This window comes from Pelobates fuscus, chromosome 1 (assembly GCF_036172605.1).
Source record: "Pelobates fuscus isolate aPelFus1 chromosome 1, aPelFus1.pri, whole genome shotgun sequence".
Taxonomy (NCBI): Eukaryota; Metazoa; Chordata; class Amphibia; order Anura; family Pelobatidae; genus Pelobates; species Pelobates fuscus.
The window spans coordinates 315,326,349-315,341,848 of NC_086317.1; the positions used below are offsets into that span (position 1 = coordinate 315,326,349).

Sequence of the window (15,500 nt, forward strand, 5' to 3'; positions counted from 1 at the left end):
CACTGCACTCATACGCACACTGCACTCATACGCACACTGCACTCATACGCACACTGCACTCATACGCACACTGCACTCATACGCACACTGCACTCATACGCACACTGCACTCATACGCACACTGCACTCATACGCACACTGCACTCATACGCACACTGCACTCATACGCACACTGCACTCATACGCACACTCTGCATTCATTATATACACACACTGTAAATAAATATTCAATTAATATAATTTTTTTAGGATCTAATTTTATTTAGAAATTTACCAGTAGCTGCTGCATTTCCCACCCTAGTCTTATACTCGAGTCAATAAGTTTTCCCATTTTTGGGGGGTAAAATTAGGGGCCTCGGCTTATATTCGGGTCGGCTTATACTCGAGTATATACGGTATATATATATATATATATATATATATATATATATATATATACACACACACACACACACATATATTAATTCTACACATATATTTATGTAATATTTTTATTGATTGCAATATGGGGGACCTGCTTGACAACCCAGACAGAAAGTCAAGATAATTTAATTTGCTAGCACTATATTTAAAATACGAAATAATATATATATCTATATACATAAATATATACGTATATATCACTATATATATACCTATATATAAATAAAAATATATAGTACCGTATATACTCGAGTATAAGACGAGTTTTTCAGCACATTTTTTGTGCTGAAAAACCACTCACTCGTCTTATACTCGAGTCAGTTGTCTGTATTATGGCAATTTTCATTGCCATAATACAGACAAGGACCGGGGGCTGGCAGGAAGCTGTAACTTACCTTCACCGCAGCTCCTGTCAGCTCCCTTCTCTCTGCTCCGTCCGTGCAGCTCCCAGGTCAGCTCCCTCTGCAACTCTCGCGAGAGCCGCGGGGTCAGAGCGTTGCCACGGGTTACCGTGGCAACGCTCCGCGCGGCCGCGAGAGTTGCAGAGGGAGCTGACCTGGGAGCTGCACGGACGGAGGAGAGAGAAGGGAGTTCTGTGGAGCTTGGTTAAAGGGACACTACAGGCACCCAGACCACTTCAGCTTATTGAAGTGGTCTATGTGCAGTGTACCTTTTGCACTAGGTGCTGCAATGTAAAACATTGCAGTTCCAGAGAGAATGTTTACATTGCAGCTCTACGTCTGCCCCAAGTGGCTGTCTACCAAACAGCCACTGTGGGCGCTTCCTGGGTCAAAACGGACCTTTGGTCTTGTATCTGATGCTGGAGGTCCTCATGTTCTGCACCACCAATTAAGCTCCACCAATTTGTCACATTTGTTAAGCATAGGAAAAATACATGGTCTTATGTTTAAAGAAATAGATCAGAAATAAAGAAAATAAGAACAGATTGGGAAAGAGGAAGATAAGAGGAAACAATAGGAAAAGGGTAAGTTTTAGGTGACCTACCCACTTTACGCAGTCAGATATAAAAGTATGTCAGTGATTTAATGCCCAACAAAAATTATGAAACCCCAAAAAGTGAATAAAATACAAAAACCAGCATATGTTGCCATAATGATGAATAAAGCACATGTATGTCACACAATGATGTCAATGCTTACCAATATCAGGGTTAAAAATTTCTTCTACAACAAGTTGGAAAAATTCTTTAGAAACACCTCCCTCGTCTACTCCTTGTTCTCCCTCAAATTCCACATACAATTGCTTTTTCAGATCAGCAGGGTTTTCCATGGCAATCATTTCTAGCTGAAGAAAGAGATTGTAAATGTAAAACATCACCTCATAAAAAATGAAATTCTGAATAAATTAAATTCCAAGGCCACACTATCTATAGTAATAACATATTCTAAAAGATATCTAGTCCCCTATATCTACATTGATGAATCTCCTCAACCACATGGATGATACACGCATTGCACTGAGTTTGGATTGAGGATAACCTCTGGTAGAATAGGAAGTCTCTAGCAAATGCCCTTGGACAGTCTGAGAAGATTAGTAAACCAGGACCTCCTGTGCAAAAAGCCTAGGGTTGCAGTAACAAAGGGTCCCCATCCACCGTGATCTTCCCGAGGAATCAGTCCAACTGATACCTGCTAGTAATTAGCCTATTATTGATAGTTATTGACAAAATAAAGTCTCTCAATATAGGGTCAGTGACATACAATGTTTAAAATGTTTAACTCTACTTTAAATACAAAGCCTTTCACAAACAATTCAATCATTTATTATTTTTACATTTTGTAGCGTTAACCCTCTGGAGGGATAGATCAATTGAAATTATGTGGATCCTATCTTAGTATACAATGCACATTGAATTGGAGCTATCCAGGAATAATTCTTACATGAAATTAGGTGTAATGGTAAATAGGAAAAATTAGCGGTAAATAAATAGTACTTTTTTGTTTAACTTACCCTAACAAGTGCATCATCAATGATGTGATCCCGCCGGACTTTGAGCCTCAAGTAAGGATTAAGTTGCTGTCCTTGCACTAGACTGTAGAGCACAGTGATTCGTCGCTCACTGTACATACGGATCCGGTTATCATAGTATAAACCCAGATTCTTTGTTACTGCATTCAGGATAAAAGGGCAGGTCATAAAGGAGAATTTATTTTCAGTTTCCACTTTAAAGAACGTATAGTCTTTGTCCATTTCAAGAACATCATTTAATGGTTCATTAACAAATTCCTCAAAAGGGATGAGCGGTTTTCTGCAATCAATAGTTTTAACACCCAACTCCGTTTCAATAGGGTCTACTCTAGGGCCTTTTTTATTTCTTCGTTCTTCCCCTAGAAGTTCTTGAAGGGTTAGTTCACTGGATTCAGGGATGGGCTCCTCGTCTTCATCTTCATTGTGATCAGTTTCAATCTCTCCCCCCACAACGTTTGCATAGTAAACCATTTTCAAGCATTTTGATGCGGCAACAATAGCATCATCATCATTAACTAGATTGCGACTGTTAAACTCATTACTTATAACCTTGTATGTGATCAGTTGTTGAAACGTTTCCATCATTCGTCGAATCTGATCAGCAGTGTACTTTGACCAAAGTCTGATCAACTTTGCCTGTGCTGCCAGGGGCAATTTACTCATTGCTTTGCAGAACAATGGTAAAGCCATTTCCAGGTATTCTGGGCTATGGAGATTACCATTCTCCATCACAATTATGAATAAATTGAGATAGTTGGGATCTCGAGAATAAACGTTATGATAAGTTAAGTCACATTCCACATTGGGAGAAAGGTACACAAGTGCATTAAGAAAAGCAGATTCTATTTTCTCATTAGAAAGTAACCTGTGGTAGACCCGTCTAACTGCTTCAATATCTAGTGACACTTCTTCTGGACCTAATTTATGAATGTTGTTATCTCCTTGTGCATTGTCACTTAACCTTGAGGACGATGCGGCAGAATCTTCTTCCATAGCAGCTGCAGATGAAGCAGCTTTCTCTTTCTCATCTTCATCCTTATCTTCATCCTTTTCTTGCAAGGATTTTAGTTCTTCTTTTGTATGCTGTTTAGCTTTTCGGAAGCTCTGAACTAAGGCTTCGGCACTGGAAAAAACTCTACCAATTACTCGAATAAGAGGAGAGTAGTCCTCTTTTTCTCTACATAATTCAAGGATTTCATACACCTTTTCTTCTGATAAGAAAGCCACATCTGGAACACAGAAAAAGAAAAATACTAGCATACATACATTAAACAAAACAACATTTTTGTACACTGTAAAAAAAAAAGTAAAATAATTAAAAAAAAAACAACAAACAAATCAATCCACCTTGTTTTTAGATTATGTCCCTGCTGTCTCAGTGCTCAATTCTCTGACATTTAGGAGTTATATCATGTTTTTTTCTGTTTATGCTGTCTTAGCCACACACTCAAACAGCACACACACGACAAAAAGGTTTTAATATTCAATCAGTGCAGTGTGTTTACTTTAGAAATTTGTATCTCTTGCTATGTTAATTGAACATTAATCAAACGCACAGGAGAATCCTGCAGGCTATAGCAGGCTATTAACAAAGCAGGATATAAGAAATTCTAAATTAAACACTATGTGCAATAAAGGACACTTAAAAAAATGGATCTATCTTCACAGGAAATGTGTAGGGAGACTGTGTAGGTCACAAGCAGGGAAGTCGTGACTAGGGCTGCATAAACAAAGTGATTTAGATCTGAAATGGCAGAGAATTGAGCAGTTAGACTGCAGAGCATGATCTATACACCAAAACCACTCCATGCAGCTAAATTAGTTTTGATGCTTATAATGTTCCTTTAAATTCTAAAACGGAACAAACTTCGACACACCCAAAAAATCCCATGAATCATTGGACAATTCATAAGTTACAAGAAACAAAAATATAGGTGAAATGATGTTCCGAGAAAGATGAAAGTAAGTGTTATTCGTAAGCAGCAGAATAAATGTACACGTTGTGATCAAAACAAAATGTAAACAAAAACTTGACTTTGCGCTATATGTCTGTTCAGGCGTAATTCACCTCTTTCAGATTATGTGCACCCTCACTCATTATATATTATTTTATTCAGGGGAAACTGGGCTTTCATTTAACATCAAATATTTAGGTATAAAACATAATTTAATATGAATAAAATGTAAAAAAAATGGGCGAAAATAAGAATTTTTAAAAAATGTTTAGTTCTACGTGACATTCTAACTGTGAATGTCATAATACTGTTTGATTTTACAGCAATAAAATACACATATTTGTATTCAGGGATGTCTCACGTGTAAAACAGTACCCCCCTATGTACAGGTTTTATGGTGTTTTGGGAAGTTACAGGGTCAAATAAAGCATGCTACATTTCAGTTTTTTCACACTGAAATTTGCCAGATTGGTTACGTTGCCTTTGAGACCGTATGGTAGCACAGGAATGAGAATTACCCCCATGATGGCATACCATTTGCACAAGTAGACAACCCAAGGTATTGCAAATGGGGTTTGCCCAGTCTTTTTAGTAGCCACTTGGTCACAAACACTGGTCAAATTAGTGTTAATATTTAAAAATGCAAAAAAACTAATTTGAACGTCAATTTTGACCAGTGTTTGTGACTAAGTGGCTACTAAAAAAGACTGGACATACCTCATTTGCAATACCTTGGGTTGTCTACTTTTGCAAATGGTATGCCATTATGGAGGTAATTCTCATTCCTGGGCTACCGTACGGTCTCAAAGACAACGTAACCAATCTGGCGAATTTCAATGTGAAAAAACTGAAACGCAAGCCTTATATTTGACTCTCTACCTTTTGAGAGCACCATAAAACATGTACACGAGGGGTACTGTTATAATCGGGAGACTTCGCTGAACACAAATATAAGTTGTAAACCATAAAACGTATCACAACAATTATATTGTCCGTGTAAGTGCCATTTGGGTGTGAAAAATGCTAAAAATGTCACTTTCACTGACAATATCGTCGTCGTAATACATGTTACTGTTTTGAAACACTAATATTTGTGTCCAGCAAAGTCTTCCGAGTAAAACAGTACACCACATGTACAGAGGTTTTATGGTGTCTTGGAAAGTTACAGGGTTAAATATAGTTCTAGCAAATTAAATTCCCTGGACTTTTGGCCTGGGTTGTCAGGCTGGTCCTGCAAATTGTAATTAATAAAATTACCTAATTATGTAAAATTATTACATAAATATATACGTAGAATTATATATATATATATATATATATATATATATATATATATATATATATATATATATTTTTTTTTTATTTATTATTATTTTTATTTATATATATAGTGATATATACGTATATACTTATGTATATAGATATATATTTCGTTCTACGTGTATTTTGAGATATATATATATATATATATATATAAATTTTAAGATACAGTAAGAACGAATTTACACATATTTTTATTTAATTTTAATTTCATTTTTTAACGTATTTACAGATTTATTTGAAAATTATTATTAAATGCAGATATAGACACAATTGCATATTCTATAGAACAATGCATATTCTATAATGCACATACATACATACTGTCTGATTTAAAAATGTAATCACCCCAGATCAATAGAGAAGATAAAAGAAACCTGACCAATACAGTTATTGTAGACAGAATATTCAATTTATTTTTGTTCTTAGTTTTGTTTTACCCGCCGGAGTCCTAGCACACTAGAAGTCCATTGCTGCATTTAAACATTCTGTAGGCATTACCTTTAAAGTCATCACGCGGTCCGTGTACTTCTTTCCTGTTCATCTTTCTTTCTGTGCACGAGTTGTTATGGGCGCTTTTCGAGTTGTTTTCTAGATAGGATGAGGTGGTTCCTTTCTTGGAGGGATGAGGATCACAGAGTTTTGCGTTAACCTTATATAACTCGAGGGCCTTAATGGCTGCTGCATTGTTATCCATACGAAGAAAAGTAGGACAGGAAGCACAAAACTCATTCGTGCAGGTATCATTTCCACAACCCTCAGTTAACTGGTGGTAGTAGCGTTCTATTAGATGCTTGGCAGCTGCTCGCTTCCTGTACCAAACATTCAAACAGGCATGTGGATTAGTACAGCTTTCATATACCAAGCTCATTCACATTGTTAGAGAAGCAGTGTTAGTTTGGCATTTAAACAGTAACACGTGATGACATTATTTAAAATATAAAGTAAATGCACCAACAGTATCAGATAATGGAAAGTTTCAGTGAGCCAGATAATAAAGTCAATATGATACAGCTAGAGTGACAATTCTCGCTATAATGGCCACTGCATTAGTGTGCAAGCTTCTAAATCCACTTTATCAATATAACGGCAATCGATATTACAGCAATCAGCGAATTCATATTAAAGGATCACTTAACTGATATTTTTTTCAATGTAGTAAATGTACGCCCAAAGAAAACATGCATGTATTTTATCCATGCACGTTTTCTTTGGAGATATCTGAAGCCTTTTGCAAGCCCTCCCATCTTTGCCAGGCACAGAATTGCAGCCTGTGTTGGTAATTGACCAATCAGAGGTTTGTCAATGCTTCTTAATGAAATATAGTACAGCTTATTGAGACGAGAGGAATCCAGCCGTGTCTGCTACTTCCATTCGCTCAGTCGAGCCAACAGAAGAAGAAAAAAAACTTTCCCGGCAGTCTGATTGACAGCCAAGGAGGGGTTTTCTGTCCCCCAATTATAAAAGTGTCAATTTCTGCTGAAATTTGCATTTTAAAAACTGTTAAAAATAGACTCCATACACATAAAAAACTTCAGCAAGCTGACATGCTGGAGTGAGTGTGTGTGACAGACACTTTAAATGCAAAGCAATATAATATTAATGCTTAAAGCTAAACTAATACATTTGCCTATTTCATTGAAGTCATTGTTCGGTGTTTGTTAATTCACAACGTAATAATCAATCCCCACAAAAAACAATGAAGAGAAAACAATTGGAAACCTGCCAAGTGTAATTAAAATATACATAAAACAATAATCAAAATTGTTAAACATTGTTAGAAACGCACACCATACCTACAGACTACTTTCTACTGATTTAAGTCATACAAAAGGACAAAAAACAGTTGTTGGAACATTTAATGACTAAACTTCCACAACTGTTATGGAAATCCATCCCTAGAGAGCAGATGAACCTTGAATTATCAAGGTAAAATAAAGGGTTAAACTGCCATGGAAATATAAAATTGCATGCAGAAATATTGTATGAACGTCAGCTGTGCGTGCATAAGGTACTCTTGAAAATCATCTCTGGCAATGGTTTAATGAAAGTTTGAAACATTGGTATTAAAGTGGCACTCTAAGAACCATAATTAATTCAGATCACTGTAGGACACCATTTTGAGTGGAATAGCACAAACCAGGGCTACACTAATACTATTTAAATTACACTTCAGCAACATTTGTACGTAAGGGTCTAATCTTGGGCAGTAACAATAGCCTAAAAGAGTAGGAGTTTACCAGAGCAGCTTCAGAGGGATAGGTTATGTGAGCTGAAGAGAGCCATCATTTATGTCAAAGAACTTAAGTATTGTTTGAACAATAACCAGGGATGGCAAGCACAGACTAAAATCACTGCAATTTGGGTGTTTAGTGTGCCCCTACCATAATTTGGTTTCCATTTTCTCCAGGTGATAAGGAACTGCAAAAATGCACAATAGGCCTGTGTAATATTAAATGATATGGGGCCATTAAATAATAGATTTCTCATTAGCTTGGTGGCAGCAAAGAGCAGGCATAGGTTGCTGGGAGAGCCCTGTTTTCTGTGATCACTATCAAAAACTATTTCACTAAAAATGGAGAGACTACAGACAATGACTCGTTTTATCATAACCACTGCAATAAGCTGTGGTTTGTATACAGCTGAAAGTGTCCATTTTAAAGACATTTGATATGGTGATTATTATCATTATTTTTTAACTTTGCTGTCCTTAATGGTTTAACGTGACAGAAGCGAAAAAACAAACCATGAAAAATTTTCAAAAAGAACTACATACGTGCAGGCTAAATGTAAAGGAACGCTTGTGTCAGGAATATGGTCAGAAGACTAAAAAGTTGTTAATCTCTATGAGGAACATTTAGCAACTACATGGAGGATGTGGAGACACTGCACGTCCGTGCTGCACAAGCTAAATATTTTGTTTTACGTTTTAGTTTCATTTTAGACACAAATCCTAGTTGAAAGTAATTTCATGTATCATGTTGCCAATGTTTGTGCAGTGTATTCATATACTGGATTATCCAGATGCAGTGGTAAATTTAAAGTGACTGTCACCATAATATCTCCAAGTGCTTATTATCACATTATGACAGAATGACATTTTGATAAGACATGGAAATGTTGAAACGGCTCATGATAGAGAGGAGTCACCAGTACATTGCTTTACCATTTTAATCTGTGTATTACTACATGTTTTACATAGTTTTTATTTGGATATCTTTTTTTTTTTTTTTTCTCAGCACTGAAACATTTCAAATTTAGTGGGTACAAATAGTAGGGGTTCTAGTGAGTGGTTCCAGGTGAATATTTGTAAACAAATCTAATTATGTATTAAATTATTCCAATTTACAATCAAAAAATTTGGGAACATATTTTCCGGATTTATTTCAGTTAAATAGTTACACCATAAAATCTTCAATCAGCTGCTGTCTGATCGGCCCCTTTACTTCCATTTCAGTGCAAGGCATCAATCAGGAAGCCTCATAAAGGACAGTGATGATAGGCTGAGAGCATCAGTTGACGTTTTCAGCCCATCAGTAACTCCCTATTCTCAAAAATAGAGTAAAAAAGATACAGAACTTTTCACCAGCAGCACCTGGTGAAGTGAGGGGCAGAGCTGCTCATTTAAGGTTTAACCACAAAGGTAAGTTTGTGCTGGGACCTCCTCGCAGCATAAATCTGATTCTAAGTTGTTGTGGTGCCTGGAGTGGTCCTTTAACAGTTCCTTGTGGAATAGAATAAAGGACAGCAAAGGGCTTGATTATCATTCAAACATTCAATGCTCTTTTGGCCTTAAAGGGAGACCATAGTCACCACAACAACTACAGCTTAATGTAGTTGTTCTGGTGAGTATAAATATTGCCTTCAGGCATTTTCATGCAAACACTGCCTTTTCAAAAGGCAGTGTTTACATTGCCCCTAGGGACACCTCCAAATGGCCACTGGAGATGCTTCCTGGGGCAGGGCTGCACAGTAGGCACCACTGCCGTTCAGTGTCTCCACGCTTTGCATGGGGACGCTGAATTTTCCTCATAGAGATGCATTGATTCAATGCATCTCTATGAAGAAATGCTGATTGGCCAAAACACTGTTTGGCCCTGCTCCCATTCTGCCTACATGCCGATTTTGGCCAATCCAATGCTTTCCATATGGGAAAGCAATGGATTGGCAAAAATAAATAAATAAATCTGCAATTCTGATGATGTCATCAAGGAGGCGGATTGGGGCTGGACCAGCGCCGGTGGACCCGCTCGGCGCTGAAAACAAGGTGCGTTTTAATCCCTTTTAAAAGGTGGGTTTAATACAGGTTTGTGTTCCTGACACTATATTGTTCCTTTAATGGTCATTTTAGTGCATGGTCATTTTAGTGCAATCACTTCTGCATGTTGTATTTGTGCAAGAAAAACTTATTTTATTGGTTAAGGCATGGAACCCAAGGAAAGCAATAGATTGCTGTTTGCTGGTTTTTAAGCCTAAATAATAAAGTAACAGTTTAACTGCAGTTGCATTAAAGGAATAGTTCAAGCACCATAGCAACTGTAGTGTGCTGTAAAGTTTATAATGCTAGGAGTGCTCTAGCACCCACTTGTAAGTAGGTAAACCGTTTTTGACTTCTTACCTGGGATCCACTGGGTGCCACTACCCACCTCCACAACTTCAGGCAGAGAACAAGAAGCACGTAAGTAGGAGCTTCAGTTAGTTAATACTCGTGAGCCAAGCCTCGCAGTGCAGGGCTTAGCTCAGAGAGGGAGCTTCTGGCTCTCTGTCTGATGTAGTCGAGGCAGGGAGCAAAGCCCAGTGTACACCAGGTGAGAAATCAAACTGTTCTAATGATGGAAAATGTACATGATGTGTCCTTAAGGGGTTAATCAAGCACTTTCACTCTATGACAATATGTAGGTATTGCTTGTCAGATGCACAAAGTATGTTACTTCTTATTCCATCCTTGCATTTCCCAGTGCACTTCTTTTATATATATATATATATATATATATATATATATATATATATATATATATATATTTGTGCTCGGAATTTAAATACGTAATGGATAGTAACTGTGAGTAAAGTTGGTTGTGGTGTGCCGAAACCAACGTACGAGTGGGCCTGTAAATAAAAGAGGGCCCACCAAGGAGAATGTAGGGAACAATCAGCTGAAAGGCAGAGGTGAGTAGGGGCTAGGAGTTTAAGTAGGGGACTTACTCCTCCCACAAATTCAGGCCTCCACAAGTTCAGGCCTTTTAACTTGTGCTCGGAATTTAAATACGTAATGGATAGTAACTGTGAGCAAAGTTGGTTGTGGTGTGCCGAAACCAACGTACGAGTGGGCCTGTAAATAAAAGAGGGCAAAAAGATAAATTCGAGAAATACACACTTTATTGCATTTTTTTACAAAATCAAGTTGCTGAAAGCTTGGCGAAGCTCTTTCTCCGGCTGTGGAATATATGCAGTATATATGGAGGATTTCCACCGCCCCAGTCTCTTGATGATATGGACCGGTGTGTTAGTGCTAGAGGCTGCTCCTATACGGAAGGAGTGCCTAGAGAATGCAATCGGGTTGTGTCCGAGCCTAGATAACAGAATTCTGATATGAACCATCAATTTTGCTGTGGTTAACGGGTGCCCTTGTAGTGTTAAGAGCGGAGAGTCCAGTAGGTGACCGTGCAGAGTTGACCGTAGGTGGTCTAGTACTTTTACCGGACACCAGGCATTATCAGTAGGGAAGAGAGGAATTATAGTAGGGTGTAGTGACCGGTTGGTTTTAGTTGTAGGGATCGAAAGTTGGTAGTGATCCTCTATTTTAGTGAGGTGTGATATTTTAAGTCTTAGCTTCGTATCTCCTTGACAAATTACGGTGAACTCTCTAGGTCTGAGAAAACCGTAGAAAGCGAGATATAAAGCAGATTTGATCACCGTATTTGTGCCGATGTCGAATGGGGCTGTGTCAAGGAGATTGCTAAGTGACCTGAAGATAGGCCCATCTATAGGTAATCTAATGGTAGAGAGTGGAGGTGAAACCTTTGATATTCCTTTCAAAACCTTATTTGACGGGGTATGAAGACAGGAAAGGTGTGTTGTTAGGAAAAAAAGGTGAGGCTGTGGTGCTGGACCCCCGAGAGATATAGTTTAATGGTGTTGTGAGATAGTTTAAGGTGTAGGTGGAAAAAAGAGGCAAAAGCCACCATGGTTTGAATAGAGAAGTCACCTTGTAAACCGAACTCTGCTGTGAATTTATTAAATATATTAAGAGCCCTATTGTAAGTGATAGCCGTGTTTGGTGATAATGCTTGGTGAGTGAGTGCTCTAGCGTGGTTCAAGAGTGTGCTTAATCCAGGATTAGATCGTGGAACCGTGGTGTCCTGGATGGTTGTAGGTGAGCCGTTGGGAGTGCCTGAGAAAATGCCTGAAATTGAGAACGAGAAAGAGCGTCAGCGGCCGTGTTGTGAATACCCGGGATGTGAAAACAAACTAAGTGAAACTGGCCGGATGCTGCCAACCAGGTCAGCTTGCGAATCAGCCGCATGATGGTCAGGGAAGATGATCGCCCTTTGTTCATGATTTCGCAAGCTGCCGAGTTATCAGAGTAGCATTTGACTGCCTTGCCAGACCAGAGATGACCCCAGGTGTGTGCGGCCGCCACAATGGGATAAATTTCAAATAGTGCTGAGGTCTCTCTGAATCCTGGCAAGGCATCCTTATCAGTGGGCCAATGGCCCCTGAACCAGTGGTTCCCAAAAATGGCTGCAAAACCGGTATTGGCTGCTGCGTCTGTGTGGATGATGGGTGAAGAGGTGGAGAGAGGGGGAATAAACATGGAGATTCCATTCCAGTCCTTCAAAAACTTCCCCCACAAAGCTAAGTCAGCCTTGGCGTGGGGGTCCAAAGAAACTGTGCCAGAGTCCGGAACTCCGTGCAGCAGGCAAAGGAGTCTGGATATGAAAGACCTTCCCTGCGGAATGATGCGCATCGCAAAGTTCAGGGATCCGAGAAGGGACTGAAGTTATTTTCTAGTGCAAACATCATTCCGCAGGAACAAGTCATCTCCCCTCTCAAACGTGACAGTTTGTTGTGGGGGAGGCTAGCTCTGAGGTTAACCTAGTCCAGTTCTATCCCCAGAAAGGTCAATTTAGTTGTGGGGCCTATAGTTTTGGCTGTGGACAAAGGGACTCCAAGTGTGGAAAATAGTGCAGTAGTGCTTCTGATTGCTGTGGGTGAAGGTGACCCTGGCTCTATTAGTAAAAAGTCGTCGAGGTAGTGGATAACGGAGTGACACCTGGTGACGTTCAGAAGCAGCCAGCATAGTGACTCTGCGAAAATGTCGAACAGTTTGGGGCTGCTTCGAGAGCCGAAAGCGAGTCGTGTAGAGAAGTAATATTTCCCTCGCCATTTAACACCGTGTAAGTGCCAGAGTGAGGGGTGCATGGGTAGTAATTTAAACGTGTTTGTGATGTCCGTTTTGCTAAGCCAGGGTCGATTACCAGATGATATGATGGACTGTATGGCGTCGTCGATGGTTACGTACTGAAGTGAGAATTCGTCTGCTGGAATGAGTGCGTTTATGCTTGGAACAAAAGAGGAGTGCGGTGCCGATAAATCAATAATTAGACGTGTTTTTTTTTTGTTGTTTTTTTTTGAATATTTGTGAATAGCAATACCAATGGGGTTAGTGCGCCAGGAGGAGAATGGTGAAGAGGTGAAGGGGCCGATCATGAAACCGTTGGTGATTTCAGAGGCAATGAGAGTGTCTATGGAGACTGGGTCTAAACGTGCTGGCTGGAGATTAGGGCATTCTAGTGTACCTGGGGGAATGGCTACAATACCCGTGAGAAACCCTTTAGTGAACCCTGTGGTGAGATAATCCACCAGATGATTAAGCCTGGGATCCCTTGTCTTGAGCACCACAGAGATATCACCGTAATTGAATGCCTTGTTCTCAAGTACATCCTGTGAGGCTATGAGCAAGGACACCAGACACACATCCTTCCCGTCTAGGATATCTTTCCTGATAGAGTCAGGGACGGAGTGTGCTGGTGACTCAAATGGTGTAATGGCTGTGCCCGGTGCTGGAGGGAGGAGTATAGGAGGGCATGTTGGTGTAGTAGGTACAGCCGTGAAAGCGACTGGGACTACCGTGGTAGTACCTAGGGAGGAGATGGCGCTTTCCACCTTAGATAGCCTGCTATTGAGGGTCTGTAGATTGGCCAAGATCTCTGCCAGGGTATCCTGGGTGGCCGTGCTGTTGCTTGGTGGTTGTCCTTGAGAGCTAGTCCCTGGCCTGGGCTCGGGGGCTTGGTGAGTAAGTAGCCTATAAAGTTCAGCCTTCCTAGCTGTGACCGGAAAGGGGATTCCCCTGAGCCTAAGCTCGGCCGTAATTTTGGGAATAGTCCATGCTCTCAAGGACGTGGGGGTTGAAAAAGTGAGTGATTCGCCTGGAGACCCGGGTCTGGTAGGCGTGAATGGAGTTTCTTCTGTCAATTCTTTGGTTGGAATAGGTTCGTGGGACATTCTAAAAGGAATGATTATGTGAAAGATATATTAGAAGGGGCGTAAGGTAAGTAGGTGGGGTATGTGGGGTGGTGTATATGGAAGAACTGGACTGTAATGCTAGATGCCAAAGCGAAAAACTTAACTGTTGAATGTTTGGATAGGTGAGGCCCTGCTAATGCCAAGTGGCGGTGAGAGGCTCTACCTATGATTTGGCTTATGACGTAGTTGCCACAGACGTGGTGGCGGGATGTTGGCCTCTCGGTGACAGTAGAGAGAAATCAAAACGTGTGGCCGTGACAGGTGAGGCCCTGACTAGCGCCCTGTAGTAGGGCATGCGAGGCTTGTAACTATGATTTGGGCGTGGGGCCGTACCTCCGTGTTGAGGTGGGGGGGGGGGTGGAAGGCCTCGCTGGGACGGGTTTTCTGATAGGGTGCGCTAAGGCATTAGCCTAGACCCTGTAGCCAGTTCGATTGTATATTTAAGGATAAGGTGAGAGGACTGGAATGTTGTGTAGATACTAACCTTGACTTCTTGCGAATGGTATCTGGAACCTTCTGGTGGTAATAAGTGTGGTAAGTCTCGTCGGATGCTGTCCTTGAGGAAGAGTCCTGAGGCTTTAAGACAGATGTTGACGTGTTTATGCGTATCGTGGTGGCGTATGATTTGAATTGGGAGTAGGTTGTTTGTTAGGGGCGCAACGTGAGATCCTGCATTGAGGGATCTGGAAGGTTTAAGTGTGTGACTGGGCTGAAATAGATATTTGTGAGAAGGCTGGATGAGGCCTTGGGGTGACGATTGGACGTATTTGGGTATAGACGTAAGTACCTGAAGGTATGGCTGAGTACCGGGTCAGGTTTTGGTGTTTTCCGGAGCCTGATGGCTGTATGACCGTATGTCTGAGTAGAAATAATAGTAAAGAATTAACGTACCGTGGGCGTAAGCCTGTGGAAAAGTAGTAATGAACTTGAGACCGTGATAGGTTTTATATGAGGTGTAGAAACAAACGAGTTGTGAACTATACCTTGGTTTGACATAAAGAAATTACGTTATGCGAAACGGTTTAACTGTGTAGAACCGGGGGAAGCCTAGAATAATACTGGCGCTAAGGGTTAACCGAAGAAAAATTCCATAGTTAACGACAGGTGTGGAGGTAAGTAATAAAACCCAATATGTAAACATTTTAGGCCTATGGCTTTATAATGCAAAGTGATAAAATACAATACCTGTTCCTGTAATAAAAGACCTTGAAATAAACAACTTTAGCGCAGAAAAAGCGAGAAACCGAAGCAGTCTGTAAAGCCAAAAATATGTGACAGCGTGATTAT

The 15,500-nt window shown here is 40.1% G+C and overlaps 1 protein-coding gene across 2 annotated transcripts in view; it reads right to left on the reverse strand.

Moving 5' to 3' along the window:
- The window catches only part of UBE3A (ubiquitin protein ligase E3A), a 59,827-nt gene that overhangs the window by 14,107 nt on the left and 30,220 nt on the right, over positions 1–15,500 (reverse strand). Inside the window, exons 3-5 of one of the 2 annotated variants that reach the window (XM_063459126.1) lie at positions 6,189–6,499; positions 2,395–3,641; positions 1,584–1,728 (exon numbers count right to left, since the gene is read on the reverse strand). In XM_063459126.1, the coding sequence (XP_063315196.1) occupies positions 1,584–1,728; positions 2,395–3,641; positions 6,189–6,499 (1,703 nt within the window). The remainder of the gene's footprint in view (positions 1–1,583; positions 1,729–2,394; positions 3,642–6,188; positions 6,500–15,500) is intronic. The other variant, XM_063459135.1, reaches the window with a different exon arrangement.